The sequence below is a fragment of the Rhipicephalus sanguineus genome, chromosome 1, assembly GCF_013339695.2.
Source record: "Rhipicephalus sanguineus isolate Rsan-2018 chromosome 1, BIME_Rsan_1.4, whole genome shotgun sequence".
In the NCBI taxonomy this organism is placed as follows: Eukaryota; Metazoa; Arthropoda; class Arachnida; order Ixodida; family Ixodidae; genus Rhipicephalus; species Rhipicephalus sanguineus.
Genome location: NC_051176.1, coordinates 30,862,934 through 30,886,005, shown reverse-complemented (window position 1 = coordinate 30,886,005; position 23,072 = coordinate 30,862,934). Strand labels below are relative to the sequence as shown.

Sequence of the window (23,072 nt, the reverse complement as noted above, 5' to 3'; positions counted from 1 at the left end):
GAACTTAATAAATGTCAGACTCAAACGCAATGATCCAAAGCACCTGTGTGACGAGGTGTTTTTTGCAGACTCTGCTCTTTAACAACACAAAGGTTGGGGGTCGGCATGCGCGCTGCATCTAGCTTTGCTACAAAAGGCTTCGCGGACACTACGCCAGGCCATGATTTCGCAATATTATCGCTGAGAAACCACACGTATTCTCAGCTACAGCGTTCTGCGTTAAAAACTGACATAATCGCTTCATTAAACTTATCCTGTATTTTGCGAGAGAACACAAAACAGCCATCGTGCAGCGCAATGTCGGACGGTAACGCGGCACGAAAACATCTGTCGCTGCTGCCTTTTAGAAAAAAAAAAGTACAGCGCACTAAATTTCATCTGGCCATTTACATGCGCAAATGCGCAAATTTAAGGCGTTTCTTGATATGATACGGTTCTAAAAGAAAAAAAAAATTCAATTGCATGGCGTTGCAACTAATCAAACCTTCGTGATGATGTTGCTGAACCTTCTCGCGAAGTTTGACAAGCTCCCTGGCACAATTCTACCGTTCGAAAATGTAGTTGCATGAAAGAATATGCACGTTCCGACATTCGGAGAAGAGTGAGCGGCTGCAGCGCGTGCGAATCTGCCATCGCCCGCTACTGAGAGCCACAAACGTGGTGAACCGTGTTGTGCGCCAGAGAGCGTTTCAGCAGCCCCCAAGCAAATGCTCGCACAGCGGCGCCTAGGTGGACCAAACATGGCGGCCGCCTGTGGCCGCTAGAAATTCTGGTTTATACTATAGCATACATGGCTATACTATGCTTGCACTTCGCTTTGCACAGCTGGGCCGAGTTTTCTGCGGTCGCCGGCCCTACCTCAAGTTCGAACAGTTCCGCATTTCTTTAGAACAGAGGTCGAGCGCATTGTCTGGGACCTTTGGCATGGAGTGTTGCCAAAGGTCCCAGACAATGCTACATCCCGCTTAATGCTACATGCTACATCCCGCTTAAGCTACATTCCGCTTACTTAAATGGTGCGTATGAGTTATTAGTCGAATGGTTCGCTATGTTTAGTGTTTCGTTGGAAGATTCCTGAAACAACATCTTTAACAGCGCATTTAAAATTCGCCATCATGGCCAGTGGCTGCTGCTGGCAACCTTTTGTTTTTCTCGGAGCCGATCCTTGGCCAATCGGCATGCCCTCGGCTGTTGTTGTTGTCCTCGACATCTGTGCATGGCTCATACCCAATGCAGGGGATTGGCCGAGTAGAGGGTGAATTTTGCTAATATTATCTTAAGGGTGTCGTTCGTAGAAGCTATTATTAACTAATATAATGAATCGATGTATCAAACATTGGTAATGAAATAGTTAAATCAGGCAGAATTTAGATAGATATTCTTTTAGACTGTCCGATGAATTCCTCTGTGGCGAAGAGGACATCCTTCTGGCTGTGTCCCAGAGTGGTGGCCCCAAAAGAAAGTATAACCGGCTCTGATACTTCCAGGCCCAGCTTTCGAAGAGGTGGTTCTATGATCCTTTTCCTCGGCTGCTGCGTGTCGATATTCCGCAGGCATCATTGTCGTCGTCGTCATGGAAGCGGCTCGCACATGTCATTCTAAAAGACAGGGCGTGCAAACACGGACACAACAAAGGAGTCACGACACCACAAACGCCGACTAACACAAAGAGACGAACAAGGGCGCAAAAGAAAGAAGGCACGAAAACTTATCTGCGCATGCCCATGCAATAGGCGAACCTATCAATCCGGCACGTGTGGGGGTCTACGTGAAAGATAAGTGTTAACACATTTGCTTTCATCTTTATGCAAGTTAATCCACGGTTGGCTCACGCACGCGCTACCACTATTCTCGATATGCCACGCCTCAATCATCAGGCGCGTTTCTTCATTCCCGAGCCGGTACAAAACTGCGCATTCATCGTCGTAGTCGTCAAGTAAATAGGTTTTATATAAAAAAATACTTATTTGCACGAAGCTTCACCTCCTATTCCTTGTCTACTCAATTGTATTTCCAGTGATTCCACTCCTGCGCCAACTGCGCCAAAGTGCGCCAAATTGTATTTACTGCGCCATCCTGATAATATCGACGAAATTTGCGCCAAACTGCGCCAAAGTCTCGGGTTTGGGGGGCGTCTATCACCGGCAATCTCTCCGCCGGCGCGTCAGAACATGTGCAGCTCGATCTTGGGGCTGCCAATAAAGTCGCAATCATGGACCAAGAATTATTCCGCTGAATAAATAGCGCTCGCGCGTGCGTTCCGAGTAAGCCACGATGCCATGCACGGTGCCGACGCAGCTTCTGTTCTGCAAGTCGGCTCGACAGCAAAACGCGCTCTCCGCAGAGGCTCGTGACGTCTAGGCCTATCGGTAGCGAGAAAGTGCGACGGCGATTCATCGGCGGACGTTGTCTGTTCCAGAAACGCTGCTGATAGCTCGTTTCAAGCGTCGCACGGCACGTGAGGAAAGCAATGTTCAGTAATAACTACATGAGTGCCGATAAAATGTCTGTCACTTCTGTTTCCGGACATCGCGGAATGAAATCTGGGATCGCTCGCAGTAGATATATGGGACAATATCGAATTTTCCTTGCTTCGCGTTTATGGAAGAGCACGCGAACGGTGGAAACGCGTTGAGACTTTTCCTCAGATATACTTTATCCATGGATCTTCATCCAGAACAGCTTTTTCGTAATTCCGTCCGCCAGCACGTCCGAGTTTGTAATCACTCTGCGGTAAATACCCCCTAAAAGGCCCTGGCCTCTCGAGCTCACGTGCTAGGGTTCCAATTCGAATTTTTTGCTTGCTTTTTTAAAAATGTCATCTCATTAGTAAAATCATATCTCCTGGTCGGAGCAGCCGCAAATGCGCAGCTGTCAGTAGCGGGCCCGTCGCTGACAGCCCACAGTGAAGCGGCTACGCCATGTTACACGTCCGCCCCTCGCTTTCGGGGGTCAATAGCTAACGGTTAAAAAAAAACTCAGTTTCGCACTCAGTTTCGCTTAAGAGCGAAGCAATGAATGCGATACCAAAAAATTGTATTGTGAAACGAAGTAAGACTAGCAGCTAACTCTTTTGGATCCGATCTCGCGTAACTCAACAAAACGCTGGTTTAAGGGAATATGGCCCCTCCAGGAACCGAAGCGTTTTATTGCTCTGAGTTCTCTAAACGCGAAGTAAGCGTTGAGAGCACAGCAAGTTTACGAGCCGTCTCTTGATGCCTCGAGATAGCGCGCGCGCAAGCGACTGCGCCCTTCGAACGATGCCCCCCCCCCCTTTTTCCGCTCCCCTGGCGTCCCTTCATGCTCCTTACGAAAGACGGGCTGGGCGTTTCCTTTCTGTTTGATGAGCAATCGACGGCAGGCCCGCACGCGGGAAGATGTTATCTCATGCGTTGTCCGTGCGGCGGAGACAGACGGCTGGCTAGTTTAATCTCCGCTTCAGCCGCGTTCGTCGCCAGCGCTCGCGAGCTTTTACCCGGGGCTAGAATGCGCGTGGTGATGTTATTAATTTGGACTTTATACGGAAAATTACGGCAACGGCGACGGCAAAAATCCGCCGAGAGTGTCCATATAATTGCTATTGCAAGGGTCAATGTACGGGGCAGATTTTGCGCCCCCCCCTCTTAGGTGATTAGGGGGGGCGCCCCCCCCCGCCCCCCCTGTGCGCACGCCTATGCTCCTGAGATGATTTTTTCCATGAGATTTGCAATGAATCGAAATATTTCTAGCCTTCATAAGAGCCCCATAATAATACTCAGGTGCTTGAATGTTAATGCAATATGCTTCTGTATTGCACTCCAGGATGTAAAATTCGCTGCTCCAAAGTGCTCCCAGATGCAAAATTATCTGCTCCAAAGTGCTCCAAGATGAAAATTTTGCTGCTCCAAAGTGCTCCAAAATGGAAATTTTGCTTCTCCAAAAATTGCTCCAAATCAGAAGTCCTCGGTAGCATCACTGTATTTCGGACTATATGTCTCACTATTCGCGAGCGCCAACGCGTTTTTCTCGCCGGGCTCCTTGGAGGAGTACTGACACGATTTTGAGACATCGCAAAAGGGATATGCTTCTTTTTCTTAGTATGCAGTGTCAACGCTCTCCACACACCGGAGTCGGAGAACAAGTATCAAATATTTTAATTTGACTTTGAAGTTTTCGTCGCTGAGCATCTGCAAGCCAGCCCCACTGCAATGGACATTATCCCGACGAGTCAACACAGTTGCCCCCGAGTTTGCGAGCTCTGCGTCCTGCATGCAGCCTAAATCGCAGAACTCACTGTCAGGGTCACTGGACGACAATTCACTAATCGTTGTTTATGTGCACCACGAGCAGATGACGGATTTGCCGCTAGTACGTCGCGAGTTTCTGTATCCCCGTGATGTCATACTGCTATTAAACGTCACCGAGAAGCCGCCTCCTCGATATCGAAACCAAAAGCGTCTTTTTAAGGTAGCGCTAATTAAAATATATTCGATGTATTCCCAGGCACCGCAATATTCGTTTTAGGTTTCTCGACACCAGTATGTTTATTTAGAGCAAAATTACGAAAATTTTTAAAATTCTTGTCAGTACTCCTTTAAGACTTATGAGCTTCAATGCTGCCTCCACCTCCGCAGCGCTTTCTTTTGGGCTCGCAGGCTATAACTTAACGAAACCAGTATCATAGACAGAATTTTTTTTGGAGGGGGGGGGTCAAATAAACTTTATGTATGTTCGTGCGTGCGTTTGCACGTTTGTCATAGAAAAAATTGAAACTCTGGGGGGTGGGGGATTGACCCACCCCCCCACCCCCGCCCGAACCCCCTTGGCTATGCCAGTGCTCTTAAAGGCCAACTCCGGCGATTTTTCGAGGTCGATGGATCTCAATTAAATTCGCTGGGTACGTTCCTTTCCACGTTTCCGTCATTTATGCTAAATTACAGGCTTGAGACATGCGCAGATTGTTTGCAAATGAATTTTAAAGATTGTCTGCAAACGCCCTCCTGGCTTCCCACAATTATTGGCAACATTGCGCCTGTGACGCCAGTATTGGGAAGGCGGCGGAAGTGACGCAGCCGAGGGCACCGCTAACTTCGGCGCTTCGGCCGCTACAGCGAGCGTCTGCTGTGCACAAGGCGACAGACAGCGTTGGTTTGGCCGGCGCTTCGCTGATCGTCCCGACTGTCACAGTTTTCATACTCCGCGCCGGCGTGACCGGCATGCCTTGCACGACTTCCGGTTCGTTCGTAACAACATCTACGTCATACGTAGACAGTACACTTGGTTGGGTTTCGGTTTCGGTGTTACCGTCTTTCAGCCTGCTAACGGCGAGCTATTTATATACACCACTTACATCAGCATGCTTTCTTAGTTACCACATAGATGGCGCAATGTGCACGCGTGGCGCGCTTTAAAGATCGTCGCCCTACAGGGCGTGGTCGCCTTCGTGCTCTTATCTCGAGGAAAGAAGGGGCGGCTGGCGGGGGGGGGGGAGCGGGGGTTGTATGTCTTGTGCTTTCCCCGCGATGTCCGCGCTGAAGTCACAGAGCGTACGAAGGTCGCTTCGCTCGCTGCAGCGGCCGCGTTTGCGAAAGGAGCACGCTGTTCAAACAGAAATAAGTAACAATTGGGACAGTTAGTTCGCGCTCGTCCTGTGTGTACCTGTTCGTTCGCTTCGTGCGTCCTGCTTTACCTTTGAGCAGTGCGCTTCCAGTGTCGAGCTGTGACGCATGATAGTTCGCGCTCGTCCTGTGTGCGTTCTTTTCGTGCGTCGTTTGGCCTCGAGCGACGCGCTGGCAATTTCGAGCTGATTTCCGTTCTTCGCGTTACATTCCAATTTATTGCTATCGCATTCATTGCTCCGCCGTTACGGCGAAACTGTGACTTTTTTATTTAGCATTTTTCTAAACTTGTAATATTTCTAAAAGCATAAGATTTTTCTCGTCTGAGCAAATTAACCAAACTTCGGCCCTTACACGTCATGAGTATGCATAGAGGACGCATAGAAGAGGACGACGAAGAAGTGTTCGCTCCCTTGCCTGGCGTTCGAGACAGCTCGCACTCTCCGCTCGAGCCTTCGTGTCTGCGAGGTTTCCGCCGCGTCCACCACTTCGACATGCTGTCCAGTCAGGAGAAGGCGCGCTGGGCTCAGGACGTCGTGAAGGCCGACATCGTTGATTCTGTCCGAGCCGTGACTTCTGCCATCAAGAATGAGCCACTCGAGATCGACGAGTTCGAATCGCGGGTCGAGTTCCTGGAGGAGCGGAACAAGGAGCTGAGGGATCTGGACACGCAGATGATATCGACGATGGACACAGACGAAATGACCATGCTCGAGGTCGCACAAGCGGAAAAATTCGAGCGTGTCGTGAGCCTCCTGATCCGCAAAGCCCGCTGCGCCATCCGTAGAGCCACATCGAAGCCCGTCGATGTCCCCGACCTTGATTTCACGAAGCCGCCACCCGCAAAGGAGTGATCCCAAGCGACATCTCCCTCCTACACGGCAAGCCAGCTACGAGCCTCCTCTGCGGATGTCTGCGTTCTTGTCGCTACTCAGCGTGTACACCTGGGCCGCCATGTGTACGTCGTTCCACCTGAGCTACGTCTGTACAACGGCCGGCCGCATCGATCGTGACTCTGTCAGAGCGCAGACATCGACTTTTCGCGCTACGCCGTGAGTCAATCTCGATCGCTGTGGCGTCGCCGGTCCATTGAACAAGTGTGGAAGAGGCTTCGAATGCAGACTACAGCTTCAGAGGACATTACTGGCTTGCCGAACGGAAGGAGGGACAGGAACGCGCATGCACCGGCCACGTCGTTCGGCGCGACGAGCTGGGTGAAACCAATTGGGGCTGCCCGGAAATTGGCGTCAGTTTTTGCAATAAAGGGAACAACTGTGTGCGCGTCTGTATGCCGAATGTGGTTGTACCCCGAAGCTGGGTGCCCTCACGGCGAGCTTCGGCAGGGTCGCACTCAGGTTCTACCAGCTCCTGGAACCAGGGGCGTAACCGGCAATATTTTTCGGTGAGGGTTCGACCCCCCTTATGTATGTTCGTGCGTCTGTATGTGTGCGTGTATATACACGCATAGAAGATGTAAAAATTTCGAGGTGGGGGGGTTAAAGCGCTCCCCCTCTAACCATCCTATGGCTACGCCAATGTTTAGAACACCAGACTTAACTGCTGACCCGAAGGTTGTGGGATCGAATCCCGGTCGTGGCAGCTGCATTTCGATGGATGCGAAATGCTGGAGGCTCGTCTGCTAAGGTTTAGAGGTGGTCGAAATTTCCGAAGCCCTCCACTACGGCGTCTCTCGTAATCGTTGTTTTGGGAAAACAAGCTCCGCAATGGATGCAAAAATGAAAATGAAGCGACGACATTTTTCTCACAAGGGCCTGCCATTGGCCCACGGCTTTCCGCGTTTAAGGTGGGAAGTAAACAGTCCTCTGAATGCAGGTCGCGATTATCGTAAAAACGAAAAGAAAACGTGCATGACCCTTAGCATTATAAATGAGCGGGACTGAGTAAAGGTATGGGGCAAACCCCTTTAGATGATGGCCCTCATGCGCATGCCTATGGGCGGTGTTAATGAACAGAGAATTTAGTACAGCGCTATCGAGGTTGCGATCGGTGGAACCTATTCGCCGCGAGATCGGGCTATAGGTGGCAGCACCGTCGCCGCGTTTGTGTGGATAGGCGGTCGGCGGCGCGCATACAAATGTAGGCAGCGGCGCTTCGCCGTAGGCGGTTTGAGTCAATTGTCGGCGAATAAAGCGCGTTGACTGCAGCCTAATGATGATGTATACGCCCTCCATTGCCACATGAATGCACGAAACCGGCCCAACGTTCCTATTACGTGTGAGAGAAGCGCAATCTGCCAATCAATGGGGTACTGGCCTTCGGCCACATTCGTGTTTTGCACTGTGCTCGATGTTTTTCTTGCTTTATTTGCACGTGTTTAAATTGTGTTTTGCGCGGCTGAACCAATATAAACAGTGTTGCGCGACTGAACCAATGAAGTATTTACTTCTTGCTCTAGCGGCTACAAAGAAAGAGAGCCTGTATTTCTGCGTAATTAGATGAAGCAGAACTTTGTGCACTCTGCCTGTTTGCGTGAATACCCGTACGGCTGTAGAAATGCGTGGCTTCAGGTCTTTTTTACCGCTAACAATCCTCTGCAGAAGCTAGTTCATGCTTTGCAGTATCACAAGAATTCCAAATCGCCAACACATCACGAGATGGTGTCGCTAAAGTTCTGCATTCACACCTCGACATTTAGTACTTTTTTTCGTTGAGGACGACGCCAAATGCACTATGTGATGCGCTTGAACGAGAAAATGGTACCCAAATTGAAATGATTTTGGCGGATGGACGGTACGATGGTTAGACCTAGCACCATGTCGCCACGTGCACGTACTCACTTATTAGAGTGCATACAAGTCACCTAAGGCGAAATCCTTATGTGTATCGTGTAGGCATACGTACAAGCATTTGATACTGTTCTAGCACAAAGGAATAAGCTGTAATCTGAGGACGTGTATGACGTACGCACACATGCGAGCACGGTGTGGCTAGCTGACGAACGCAAGGAGCCATCCACACCACGGGGTTTCGTCCGCTCGCTGCTAGGTGCCGACTCTACTCGACCTAGCGGCCAATAGTCGGATACAACTTAAAGGGGTCATGAAGCACCCCTTGGGCTTATTGAAGAAACATAACCTGCGGAAAGCTGACACGGCTATGAACTGCTCTGCAAAATATTACAGTCGTGCGCGCCGCGTAAAGGCCACAAGCGGAGCGCGAAGTTGCCGTTTCCTCAGGCGCCCTCTTTTCAAACAGAGGCCGGTTCTCACTCTCGTCGGTGGGCGGGGCGCCTGCACGTTGACGTCGCGGAGGCGTAGCATGCTTATTGGCCGATAGCCGGATGAGATGCGCTTCTTGCCACGGGGTGCCGCCACTTGCCCGCGCCGCACTCCCCAGTCTGCTAACTTTACACGGTAGCCGCACTCGCGCGTGCGAATCACAGCGGGAGAGCGATCGCGTTTCATGACGCGCGCTGACGTATCTTCTTACCCCCGTGCCATCCCTCCCTGTCTAGCTTCCAGTGCGCTCGTCGACACGAGAAAAGAGAGAAAGCGCTGAGAGCGTGCGCCAAACCCCCGTAACTCCGCTGATTCTTGACGGATTCGCGAAAATCTTGCGGCAATCGATTCGGGAGGCAGTAAACTCCGATACTAAGGTCATTAGATCATTACTTGGAAAAGTGGTTCATGACCCCTTTAAAGGAGTCCGGAGAGGCCCCGCCCAGACGACCGAAGCGCGGCAGTCGATCGCTTCCGCGACTGTAGAAATAGTCCCGCTCATGCACGCGGCGACGCTCTCCGAAGGCGGGGTCACCGGCCATCGGGATCATGACGCCAGTCTAAAGTGCGCGCCCACTGGCGCAGGCCTGTGTGCATCCGCCTTTGAAGAGGAAACGCCGCGGACTTCTAAAGTTGTATCCGACTATAGATTTAGCATTAGGTAGCGCAAATTAGGAACATTAGCCTATAGACGTCAGACTGGAGTTTCGCAAGGCGCGTGGCACCACATATCGGAGCAGTATTGGGTAGTACAAAGACCGACTCCTTCGCACATTTTGCTGTGAGACCAGGTCCAGCTAGCGAGTGCGAAACAACGATTGAGCCTATTATTGCGTGTGTTGGCGCATTTAACACTCAGAAAGAGACCTGTGGATTTCTCTCCGCTAGCGGGACGCGCCACCGAACCGCGATGAGGTGCTTGCTGGATCACTCGCCAGAGCGACGGCGAAAACAACAGCAGACGAGACAGCTCCGCACGCTACGAAGAAACACCGCAATGGACGCTCTGTTGAGTTGTGAAGTGCCACGGACGCAAAGGACTGAATAACAACGTTCAGTTTTACCGATTTCCATAGCTGTCGTACGAAGCAGAGAGGCGAGATAGTTGCTTACGGGCCGTTGCGAACGTCTTGTTTTGCGTCCCTGACGGAGAACCGTGTTAACCTTGACTACGAAGCTCAGCAGAGGCTCTGACCGCGGTGCGTGCCGCGTAACACGGAGTGAGCAGCTAGAGGCAGACTCAAGATGCGTGAGGTCGTCACCACACAGCATCGCGCACGTACGTTTTGAAGGCTCAGAGTTCCGGTTCTAACTATAGCTAACACGTGCGTCATATCAAGTAAATCGCAAAATGTTGGTCGTGACCACCTTCAGGCGTATTTTGCCCGTGGCCTTCGCGATTGCCGTAGCTATCTCGGAGGCCACGGTTTTGCCTTTGGTTGTACGCGAAAGTGGACACGCACGTGTCGCCGTTTGCAGCATATACAAACGGAAGACAACCATCAAGAGACCATTTGAGGATGCGTAATAAAACAGTCCAACGCATGGGAGCGAGAGATGAAGGCAGAATGCAACTGAAAAGGCGAAAATCGCCGGGGCCATTTGTCCCTGATAAAGCGAGCTTTGTACCACTGATCCGAAGATACATAGCTAAGTAAATTGATCGTGTACGTACTTCATCGCTTTGGCATTGCGTATATACCGAATTTTAACCCATTTAGGCGCTAGAGAACGGACGTCAGAGGGCTTGCCTCGAACTCTATATCGTGCGATGCTCGCTTGTAGTGGCGAGTTGCAGCGCGTCAGATTAACTGAAACTTCTTTTGCATTGTACCCGCAGCTCACTTTGATGAGCGTCATATTTGTTTGAAGCGTGGATTGGCGGAAGAAGCTTTCGAGGTCGTTGATTTTCAGGAAACCGCGCCCCAACACCAACGAAAGAGGTGGGGGGGTTCTATTGTGGCCTATGGACATTCGCTTGCGGATGGCTGTCTTTGTACTACCCAGTTAGCGCCAGGGCTTTGGTGAGGGCGCTGGTGGCGGTGTTTTTTGCAGCGCCGCCTGGTCAGAGTGTGACGTCTATTTACCAAAACTACGGCGCACCTAGAGACGAGACAAAACAGAAGCAACATGGACTTGCCCCGGTGCCACTTGCTTGTTCTGCCATCCCTCTTAATTGCATGTTCCACAACTTCGGTAAATCATCGGGCACTAACTAGCAATACGACGCACGAAATATTCACTGGTGGCCAAAACCTCGGCAGAACGAAATAAATCGTGCTGGTACCCTCGCGTTCAGGCTGAAATTGCGCGAAGCGTTCACTGGACTGGACACTGCCCATGTCAGGCTCGTGTTGTTGTGCCCTCTCCCATGGCTCACACCCACACTGAGGGATTGGCCAAGGATTGATTATATTAATTTTTTAAAGTATTTTGAGTATTGGTTAATGATAAACAGAAAAAAATACGTAAAAACGAACGGTGCAATAATTATTTATTCGAACATTCAGATCAGACATCTTAATCGTTATCCCGGATAGAAATTAGGCTCGTGGTCTGTACTAAATCTTCTTTGTTATATATTGTTACGATGGGGTGTGTTTATTTACGAATGAATAGATGAAAGGGACGAAGGGTTGTCGCGCCGACACCGAGTTGCTTCAAAGACAGACCGTTCTCCTCTTGCTTTGTCTCTGTTGTCGCTTCAGCGCAACACTCTTCCTTTCCCAGACGAAGCCCTCTGGGCGAGTATAAATTACGTGCGCTAAGAGTCACGGGGATGACAGCGCTTTAGGCGGGCGACGTGACAATATTTTTCAGTCTGTCCACAGCTTCGTTCCCAGCATAGCCAAGCCGGGAGAGGGGGCAAGTGCATGGCGAGAGTGAAAGCCTAGCATAGCATCTAGAGTTGGGAAGTGAGGGAGAGAGTAAAGCATAGTAAAGCAGTGGAGTGTCAAGGTCAGGGGGAGGAGGAGACAGTAAAACCCCTTTCGAGCGGAGTGTGTTTGGTTTCTTCCAATGCCGTGAGACGGTGTAGGAGTGATAGGGGAAGGACGTGTTTTTCGACGGCTCCGGAACAACAGCGGCAGATAAGTGTTTTTGCATGATTTGAGTGCTTGCCTCTATCTGTAGCTATATGAGTGCATAATCCAGCTTAACTCGATTTATTACTTTGTATTCTTTTTTGTGTCAATAGTTTGGTTTTTTTTCCTGCCACCACGTGGCTGAGGTGTGCGCGTAGACCTAGGACCGGACTGGCAACCAGCGCTTTCCTCCTTTCCTGGCTCGTGCGCGACGGTGCGGAGTGTGTGGTCTGATGCTTGGATGAGTGGCGTTGTCGAACAATTTTTGCGTGTTTTAGGTCTACCTGCGCATTTTCTTCTCTTTTGCTGCGATGTCAGTCAGCGAAAGGTCAACGGGAAACCACTGTGCCGTTTTTGTTGTTCTAACAACTACAGAAAAAAGGAAACTGCTGTCTGAATAAGCATGCCACATGCATCACCAAGCCCGGAGTGTTTGCAGTTGCGGACGCTTCAAGGTACATTGTTTGTCTTACGTTACAGGTTCTAAATCGACAAGTGCCGCAATATATCCGGAATTATCAGTGTCCCAAGCAGTTAAATGACAATCGGATATGGCCAGATTGGTGAATAAACATAAGCGATCAAGTACGGCCCTGTTCGGTAAAGTGCAAAACATCTAAGCTGCCTTCGAGTGTTGTTCTCACCTGTGTTGTTTTCACTTCGTTTTATTAATATATTGTAATATGATCTGTTTTGTCTAACAATTAGCCTCGTAGCTCGGCTCAACACGGTGGTTGCTGCAGTTGATGTAGCTGTATTAGTATGGACAAGAAATCCATCACTTCACAGCGGGGTAACCGGCATCATACATTTAATTTGTGCTCTGCACCGGCCTTGCATAACCCGAACATTCATTAAACACTACATGAAAAGGACATCGCGATACCCTTGTCGTGAGGTTACAACTTCCGTGAGAGAGTGGTCTGTTCATATACGATGTGCGATATGAAAGCCGAACAGTAAAAAAAAAAAAGGAGTTTTGTCGCTTCGTGTGTAGAACAACACTGGCAAAGATGGATGTTGCAAAGAGGTCAGCGCGCCGATTGTCGCTGGGAGAAATACTGCGTTTCTTGGATTGCGACGTTACTTCGCGATGTTTTGTCGAAGGTGAGCGAGTCCTTGGCGCTGAGCACCTTATTTTGGTTGGCGCGAAGGACAAAGTCGACAATGAAATGGATGTTGTTGCGCTGTGCGTCCAGACGTCCGGCGTAAATTTGGACCCACACGAAATAGTGGTGCGGCTGCGAAGTGTTTTTACGGAGCCTGAAGTCGCCGATGGCCAGTGCTCCTGTGCTGCAGGCCTTTCAGAGAAGTGCAAGCACGTGTCAGCCGTTCTTATCCACTGCTACAGGTAAGTGCTGCTGCGCCGTCAGACGCGCAGTCATCCTTCGGCAGTGGGCATATTTTACCAAATGCTGATTGCCTAGCAGCGCAGGGAGTTTTGCAGTGTTCAAAACTAAAAAAAAGAAGAGTCAGCGGCGGTAAATTGCATGGTTTAAGGTTTCATGTCACAAATTCAGTGCAGCTCCAAGATGAGAGCGGAGAGGAACCATGACCACTAACTGGTAAGGGAATGAAGGTAGAAATCTTGCTCCCAGTTTTTTGTAATGCGGAAACGCTCATTAATTAGTGCGTGTATGTGTGTCTGACCTTATCCACGAGCGGGAGTGTAATTGCGGGGCCATCAAATTTTGCTGCTTACCCGCACTTGTCGCTGAGTGTAAGTCACGGTTATCCCACATTAGCCCACAAGTCAAGAAAGTCGATCATGCATTAATTGAAGGGCGAGGCCCAAGCCCACTGTTCGGCCTAATGGAGCAAGCATATCTATCTTTACAACATCCACAGTGCACGTGCAAGCCACTGCACACGCACCGCATTCTTTTTTTTTCCTGAGCTAACACCCTGTCGGGGGACGAATTCTGTGAAGCCTTATGGAATTCCGATGAGCTTACTTTTTTTCAGTTTTATTTTCCTTTTCTAATAACCGCTTGTCATTTTCAATAACCGCCCGAAATTCGTGTTTCAGTTACCGAAGCAATTTTTCAGAGGCCCAGAAGATGATGGCATACATGAAGGCTACAAAAGGGCCAGTCTTTTTCTCTTCTCACACCTGGCGAGGTACACTGCTGCAGATGCACGCCACACTTCGCACTCACTGATCGCATGACGAGAGCAGGCAGTACTGTTTATATATACTGATGACTAGCTTACATGCTTGCAAGTCTGATGTAATAAAGCATTGTCTTAGCTGTGTGTAGCTGATTTTGTTTTTCATTCACAAGTATGCGCATGCACAGTTTTTCTCCGACAAAACTTTGTCAGCTATTTAATTATCTTGTCATGTAGACATTCTAAATTTAAAGGATGTTTGTGTGTTCCTTTATTATTGGGAAATATTTTTGTTTAATTCATCTTTCTATGCATGTCAAAGTGATATATAAATTGGTGGTGATAGTGCATGACTTGGCAATGATGATAATGTCTTTCCGTGTGCAGGTGCTTCAACTCGTTTGCGTATAGAAATGCTGCACCTATTGTTCCACATCACTTTGGTTATGTTATCATGGCCTGGTCACGTAAGGAAGTCACTGCATATTATTTTTTACCTCATTCTTCTAGGGCTGGCATTGGGTCTCTGCCGGTGCTTAGCTGCACAGATGTGCAGTGTGCATGGAATGTGAAGAAAAAGGTGGTGCAGGACATGTATGCACCATCACCACTGAGCAAGTTCTGCCATATCAAACCACCACCTCCTGCACCTTGTATCCCCGCAGTAGAACTTCAAAGCATGGCAGAAGTTCTGCGTAACAGTGCACCGAGATCTGCCCTTGCAATCTACAGGTACTGACTTATTTATTGCTTACCTACACTTCCAGCTTAGAGTTTGTGAAGATTTTTGGGTGTTGCTTAAAATGCAATTCCAATGACCAAGCGATTTGTCTAATATTTGGAAGACCCATTTAACTAATCGTATTGATACTGTCTTCAGAATTTTTCAGAAACCTCATTACAATTACTTAAGTACTCATACTTTTGCTTTGACCACTTGGTCTTGCTTTGATACATGGCAAAAAAACCAATCATAGGATCAGAGCTGCTGACTCAATTCTCTTACTAAATATCTTTTTTCTTTGAAAGTGTTGTACAGCAATAACACTTTCATAAATATAAAATGCTTTTGCCAATTTTTAGCAGAAAAAATTATTTGCTGGAGATGCTGTAGTTGCCAAGTAGTCACTTTATACACGTTACAGTGGTTGCAAATTAGTAACATTACGAGAAGTTTGACAAGTTGAAACGTATATATTGGTAGCAGCTCACAATGAGAATGCAGGACAAGTCAAGGATGCACATGTGCTTGTCTCTGTAAAGCATGTGTTGCATAGTTTCTTTGTAAACCGCTGCCATTGCTTTCTGATTTCAGTGCTGTAGAAGGAGCTCACTACGGTGATTGCTGACCTCCTCAAGCTGCTAGGCCGCATGCTGAATTCTGAGTGTGGCCAACTAAGAAAGACAGGTGGTGGCAAATATTTTGTGCGTGTGTGTGTGTGTGTGGCGTACAAGTTTGTTACAGTACCACACGGACACATTGCAGTGTCATATTTGTTGTTGGCTTGGAAAGGAATGCTAAAAATGGCCGGGCTAAAGAGATGCATGGTCGTTCCTTTTTATGGCCTTTGCAATGCGGCTGTTTCCACCTCCCACCGCACCCCCATAGTGTTGCTGTGTTAGCCTCCGCCATCCATGCAAAGCAAAGGTGAGCGCACGCTCACCTTCAAACTCTAGCGGGATGCGCAGCATTTGCATGGTAAGGAATGAAATGGCAGGCATAATTCACGTCATAGCTCCGAAACAAAAGGGCTGGAATTTTTGTTTGCATAACATGGACATTGAAAACAAATAAGGAATGGTGTTACACATTAGAAGAAAACAAACTTTTATTTACAGTGAACATAAAGACTGCATACAGAATGTTAGTCTGCCCCCACGTGAATATCTGCAATGTGAAAACTTGTTTTAGACAACGAAATTTTGGCTTGAAATGTTTTTTGGCCACTTAACGACCAGTTTTGCATCACTTGGAAACTGATGAAAGGACTTCAGGCGTATTTGACTCGCACTGTAGAATGCAAGGTGCACATGTTCCTGTTGGATGGTACACAGGGACTGATTCACTGCTCTGCACCTCAAAACGTGTCCCTTAGAATGCAAAAGTAACCAGAATGTTCAAACACATGCATGCAAATCGTGTCAGAATATATCTGGCTAGCAACGTACACACTGTATGATCTGTGCACTTCATAAGCAGCGCACAACGTGAGATTGGTGCTTTGCAATGCATTAGATGTTGTATGTGCAAGCTTCTTTTTACTCAAGAGCTCATTATAGTGACTTCTGAAACTTTTTTTTCTAAAATTACTTTTTTACTCGATGCATGCAGTGCCAGGAAGCGCAAGCAAGGGACAGACCATTCTTCAATTCCATCAGCTGCTAAGAGTGGTGAGTATTGCTAATATCTCTATGAAATGTATCTTTTTAAGCACTGTAACAAGTTACCGAACGTCAAGCTTAGGCACATGGCAGGTGCTGAACTACTAGTACTATACCCAAGTACGTGGCACAGACTTCGTACTGATGCGTGATTGTCTTGGAGAGCGGTGCCAAATGTGAATACCTGGGTTGGATTTCAACTCTAACCTTGATTTTTTTATCTGCCCTTTATGAAGGTCATGTGGGTTCTTGTACTGCACGCATTTTTCAAGACCAGCAGTTGGTGAGGCACTTAAAGGTTTCGCCTAAAAAAGTCAGTTTTATCCAAATCAAAGGCTCTGTACACATAACCAACCACCTAACAACTATAAAAAGATTTACAGTTTTATTCACCCTTTTATGCCATAGTTGCAGTTCCTGTACTTGTTAAATTAGCAAGCATGATGTATGCACACACTGGGGAATGCATCCCACTTGACGACTGTGAACGCAGATTTTGACAATGCTAGCATGATGGACATTGCAAGGAAAAGTGTGCAAATGTGCTGGGTCACTTCAAGCTTCTTAAAGATAACGGGATGTGCAGCAGAAACATTGCCATATGGAGATCTGTGATGTCAGCGCAGACTACCACACGAAGCAACGACCAGCAGATTACCTGCAAGATTGGGTAATTTGCATGCGCTGCCATTTGAACAGCCTGACGACAAGAGGCGCAAGCTTTATCAACAAACATCTCGATGATGCCCCCGTTCCCTCGCTGTGTGTATGCTTAAAGGGACAGACAACTGGTCAGAACATGTGATCAGATCTTGGTGGAAATGAAAAGACCGTGAATTCTAGTGACAGAGTCAAGCATTCTTTCTGCAATCTCAGTAGGTTTATGTTTTTAAATCAGGTTTAAAAGTCAACAAAGCAGGTATGTTGCACAGCCTGATGGAAGAGCCTTGAAGCTTGATTGTGGAGTTGTTCACTTTGCTGTACGTAGTTTCATGCTTTAATGTGCACCGTAATTAATGCTCAAAATTATTATTATTATCCATCTCCCCTCTATTCTGTACTCATTATGAGGTAAAAAGGAGTTCAATTCTAAGAAGTGGCTCTGCCTTCATGGCAACTCGTGGAACATTGGAACATGCAGAGCCGTGGCGCAGAGTGCACGCACACGCAGCAAGCCTCTGCGCAAACACGAACCATTCTCGTGCTCACCCCACACTGTTTGCGGCATGTGTTGTGTTTGCGACTTCATAGTTGCCACAGACCAAAAAAATTTCATTCTGACTGCTTCACAGCGTTTTCCGCGGCACCATTTAATGATTACACAGTCTGACTGATGAGCTTTCAGTTGCGCTAAAGAAAACAGGTACCACAGAGATTGGTTGTCAGTCCCTTTAAAGGGACCAACAACTGGTTACAACGTGTGGTTAGATCCTGGTAAAAATGAAAAGACAGTAAAATATAGTTACAGATTCCAGCATTCTTTTCGCGTTGTCAGTAGGATTTATATTTTTAAATCGTGTTTAAAAGTAACGAAAACCGGTATGCTGCACAGCCTAGCGGAAGAGCCTTGAAGCTGGATTATGGAGTTGATCACTTTTTGCTGTACGTAGTCACGTAGTCTCATGCTGTCATGCGCGCCACAATAAGTCCTGAAAATGAGAGTGTGTATATTATTATCTATCCCTGCTCTATTTTGCACTGCTTACGAGGTAAAAGGAGTTGCATGGTGAGAAGCGGCGCTGCCTTCGTGGTAACCGGTGGAACATGTCCAGCCGCGGCGCATGCGCAGCAAACCACCACGCTCCAACGCGAACCGCTCTCAAGCTCACTGTTTGCAGCATGGGTTGTCACTTGTGCTAACGACTTCATATTCGCCGCAGATTAAAAAATTCTGATTACAAATGTTTCACGGCATTTTCCACGTTACCGTTCTGTGATGAGTCACTCTCACCGGTAAGCTTTCCATTGCACTAAAGAAAATGGGCACCATAAAAATTGATTGTCGGTCCTTTTAAAGACGACACGCTGTTACATGCTTGTCACACTTAGACCTTGTATGGAACACCATGGCAACGATTTTGACAAGCTTTCGCTTGAGTGTCCATAGAAATGAAAAAATTTGGTCCCTTTAGCTAATGCTTAAGAAATCATAGGCAAAACTCTGTGCTCTCATGAGGCTTATCAAATTGCATTTGAACTATTGGTTATTCAGATTTGAGTTACCTGTGTGCCCTTAATTTAATTCACTCTAAAATGTCATTCACTTTTTGACTGGACAAAAATAGTACTCTTGCTTAAACATTTCGCATCTGAATTAACTGGCTTGACCGAGTAATAAAAAGAAATTGAAAATGTCATGCATAGAGCAAGTGGCAAAGTGCTTTTTGAGCTGTTATCATAAAATAGTTCGCATCTGCACACTGGAAGAATGTTGTCGTAATGTAAATGGAATACTGTGCAAAATATAAAATTCAGGTTGAATAATGCTTTGTCTCTACAGCAGCGCGATGCTTGGTGGAAGTGCAGGTAACCTCAGAATTTTTTCATGGCCTGCATTCATCTTGTAAATGTAATTGGGCACATGATGACTGTTTTGCCTCTATTGTCGTCAGTTGTGCCTCTGTCATGTGGTTGTGCGGTGCTGTTTGCCATGTAATTTTTATCGGGCTTATTGCCTGTTCATTTGTGGCCTTCAGCCACAGTGAAAGTTCTATTGAGCTTTGACAGAACCTACTTTGATTTTCCAGCAAAAAACTGCAGTTCAAGCGTTCCTCCACCACTCCTGGAGCTGCTCAGGAAGAAGATCAGAGATCTTGAAACCCAAGCACCAGAAGATGTGCTCGTGTTTATATGCAGTGCATACAGTGCAGAGAGTTCCAGAAACAAAATAGAAGCACTCACACGTAAGCAGGCAGATTCTCCATTCTGGCACAAATACCGCAAAGGCTTAGTTACTGCCAGTATCGCACATTTGTGCATGAATAAGGCTAGAACACTTTTGAAAATGAAAGGCCCTGTTGACATTGAGCCTTTCATGGCCCAAATTCTTAGGCCCCGCAATGTAGCCACAGCAGCAATGCGGATGGGCATTTCAAAGGAGAATAGTGCTCGCCTGATGTACGTAAGGTACCAAGAGGCTCTCGGGCATCAAGTGAAAGTTGAGCAGACAGGGCTCATCCTGCATGAGCAATTTCCATTCATTGGGTGTTCGCCTGATGCACGAGTTTTATTTTTATGTTGTTGTTGTCAAAGAAAGGAACTTTTGTTAGAGATCAAATGTCCTCTAAGACTTCAGAATTCATACAGTAACTTTGAGCAGTTAAGGCCCAAGTTGGAATATTTAACCCAGCTCAATGTGCAGATGGGCATTCGTAAGACTCCAGAGGCCCATTTTTTTGTTTTTTGCAGTGAGAGGGAATTCTGCTGCACAACAGTGCAGTATGATGACAATGCATTTCAAACATTTAAAAATCTAATGGTAGATTTGTATAAGGTACACATAATTCCAGAGCTGCTTCGCAGGCTGAAAGGCTAAGTACATGCTTGTAGCAGTTGTAGGTAGACATAGCAATGAGCAGGTGGATATCAAAATGGCATGGCGCCTGATACAGCACTTCCAGTCCAGGGCCTTTGCTGCTCCTTGCAGCCTGCTGTGCAGTGTGATCGGGGAAGAATTGTACGCTTTTGTGTCATGTTTCTTATCAGTTGTCCAGTGATCGCGTTCTTAAATTCTTTTGAAAATGGATAGAAAATGCTTTGTATATCACAGAATGGAAGCATGCAAATGTAAATGGGTAGTGATCGTGAATGAGACTGAGCCGGGGAGGGGGGGGGGTGCCCCCCCCCCCTCCCCAGCTACGCCATTGTGCTACGATGTAAAACAATCTATGTTGCTTTTGAAATGATGAGTGACATGGTATGGTGTCTGCTATTTTAGGTACTCTTAAAAGCAGGCACGTAGCCAGGATTTTTTTTTCGGGGGGGGGGGGGGGCAAGGCCTAATTGTTCGAAAGAAAATCTTTCCATGGCAAAAAGAAAAAAAAAGTTGCCCAGAAATATAGAAGGCTGGACGAATTTCGAGGGGGGGGGGCTTTCTTTGCCTACGTGCCTGCTTAAAAGTGTTCACTGCCAACACCTTTGATTTGCACTTGAAATAAACGCCTTGAAACAAAGTGTGATTCAATAGAAGTGCCAATGTACAAGTTTTACTACATGGATGCTTTTCATTCTGCTGTCACAGTCTGGCTGCTATACTTGAATGTTAGTTAGAAAGTGACACTCAATAAAGCAATGCTGTAGCCACAACTGCACCAAGTGTATCACTGCTATGCAAAATATCAGCATTTCTGCTTGTATGGATGTAACATTTATTTTCTGATCTGAGGTAAAAGGTGCAAAGATGACAATGGAAAAGAGACGCACACACAGGACGCCACTTCCAACAATGTTTACTCCGGGAAGTGACACCCTGTGTGTGTCTCTCTCTTGTCCGTCGTCATCTTCGCACCTTTTACCTTGGATCATGCAATACCAACACGCCCAGTTGTCCACCCTAGCATATATTTTCTATCAGCTTATTGTCATATGGCCTATGGTGGTGCAAATCACACTTGAAATTCGCTTGACTGAGGCATGCTGTTTATTAATTCAGTCACATTCAGAATACGCTGTACATAAACAATGACCATAGCATGCACTTAGTTGATAAGGCAGAAGCTCAAGGGAAGGTGGAAGCTTGACAAGATGAAAAATCATTGGACAAGGAGTGTCGCTGGAGCACACACTTCGACAAGTGGTGTTGTCTTTTTCAAAGCAGCTACCGCCTACCTTAGTGTGTATGAAGCATACACAAGAACGCTCTAATGCAGGCGGTTGCTGCCTCGAAAAAGACAAGACCACCTGTCGAAGTGTTGGCTCCAGCGACACCCATGTCTAATGGTTTTTCATTTATGCAGGGTATGTAGACATTTCCTCACAAAAATCTATGCTCTGCAATTATGGGCGGTGAGAGGTTAGTAATTCCTGCGACTACCACCATTATATCATCCAGCTGTCCTATCATGCCCCAAGGAACTCTGGTGGTTAGTATCTTGAAAAGCTTGAGCCGCTGGATCACTCGTTCAACGTGTACACGGGCAGACGCAATTTTTTGTGTGCGCAGTGCATCGCCTTTGGACAGCTGCGTTTGCTTTTTTTTGAATGGTGGCCTGATGAGTTCAACAAGGTGGTCTGCACAAATGCTGTCGATCAAAAAGCCGCGATCAGCCATTACTGCATCGGATATTGGATCCAAGAGGCTAATAAGCCCACTCTGCTCAAAAATTGCTTTATCTGATGCCCTTCCCCCATAACCATCACTGATATGAGCGATCAGCCCAGCTGGTGTCACAGAAATCATGTATTTAGCCGTAAAAGTTTTCTTATAATAAGAATAGGACTGAATTGCACACCGGAGACAGCTTGGCTGACCTACGGGAATTTCAGTACAGTCAACCACCACTCTGACATTACTAAAATTCCTGAAGGATTTCGGCATATGTTCAACAATCTCCTCTTTTGGTGGCAGGCACACAACTCCTTTAAGAATACCAGCCAACACTTGTATAGTGTCCGCAATGATGCTTCCACACTGCTGTGGCGAGCAATTAAACAAATGCGCCAAGAATGCATTTGAGACGTTGTGCTTGAGCTTCAAAAGTGTGAGCACAACCCTTTCCTTGCTTTTCATATGGTGCTTTTGAGACAGAGGTCGCACTTTCGTGAAGCAGCCTTCAAGAGCAGTCAATATTTCGATTGATGACAGGCCTGTGAATGTGTTGACGTTTGTGTTGTTAACTGTGTCTATAAATTTATGGCCCAATTCTCCTGATTGAACTTGCACTGCTGCCGATTTGGTGTTGCGAAACCCTGATGCTAGTTCAATGAGGGCATCCACAGCTTCTCTTTCTTGTGTAGAATACAACGTTGTAGTCTCTTCACTGATGTGTTGTGCCGAAGGCCCACTGGAAAATTCCTGTAGAAAGATAAAGATAACAAAGTGCATATGCCTGATCATCCGAGCAGACTTTTCATTATAATATACTAGCAACTGTCTCTTAGAGATGGCAAGTTTTACCAATGTGACCACCCACCTCATCCACATTAGGAAGCTGCAACGGCTGTGTGTGTGCAGCCTGTCTATGAATATGGATCAAATCATGATCCCCGTACAGGCACAATCCACAAAACTAACTTACCATGCACGATTCGGCATCTTCATGGGTGATTGCATTGGTAGCTTCATTTGCATTGACATCCATCTGTTCATAGCTTTCCTGAAAAAAAATCAAGACACGCTCAAAAGAATGATGGTTGTGGCAGTGGCATCAGATAGCCAGAACTCTACTTACTGGTATGCTGTTGTCGGCACTTTTCATTTTATGTGACAGTGAATGCCCATACTGCTGGCTTTCTTCATTCTGGAATAAACAGCATCACATAATTTTATTTTTACACCACATTTCTACGAGTGAAACTTACCTTCGCTGAACGTTGGGCATGTCTGTGCTGCCTGCCGGTGGCCAAGTCTTTCAGCCGAATGGCTTTGTTTTCGTCGTACGTTGAAGACTTAGGTAGGTTTTCTGACGGCACAGCTGTCCCTTTAAGTCTCCTCCTCTTGC

The 23,072-nt window shown here is 47.2% G+C and overlaps 1 protein-coding gene across 1 annotated transcript; it reads right to left on the bottom strand.

Moving 5' to 3' along the window:
- Positions 1–21,385: 21,385 nt before the first annotated feature.
- On the bottom strand, positions 21,386–21,982 carry LOC119379125 (uncharacterized). Its single transcript, XM_037648347.2, has one exon. It carries the CDS (start codon positions 21,947–21,949, stop codon positions 21,386–21,388), a length of 564 nt encoding a protein of 187 aa, XP_037504275.2. The 5' UTR covers positions 21,950–21,982.
- Positions 21,983–23,072: the final 1,090 nt, after the last annotated feature.

Excerpts from the sequence above, each read along its gene's own strand:
- LOC119379125 (XM_037648347.2), bottom strand. The coding sequence starts at position 21,949 with ATGCCGAAATCCTTCAGGAATTTTAGTAATGTCAGAGTGGTGGTTGAC.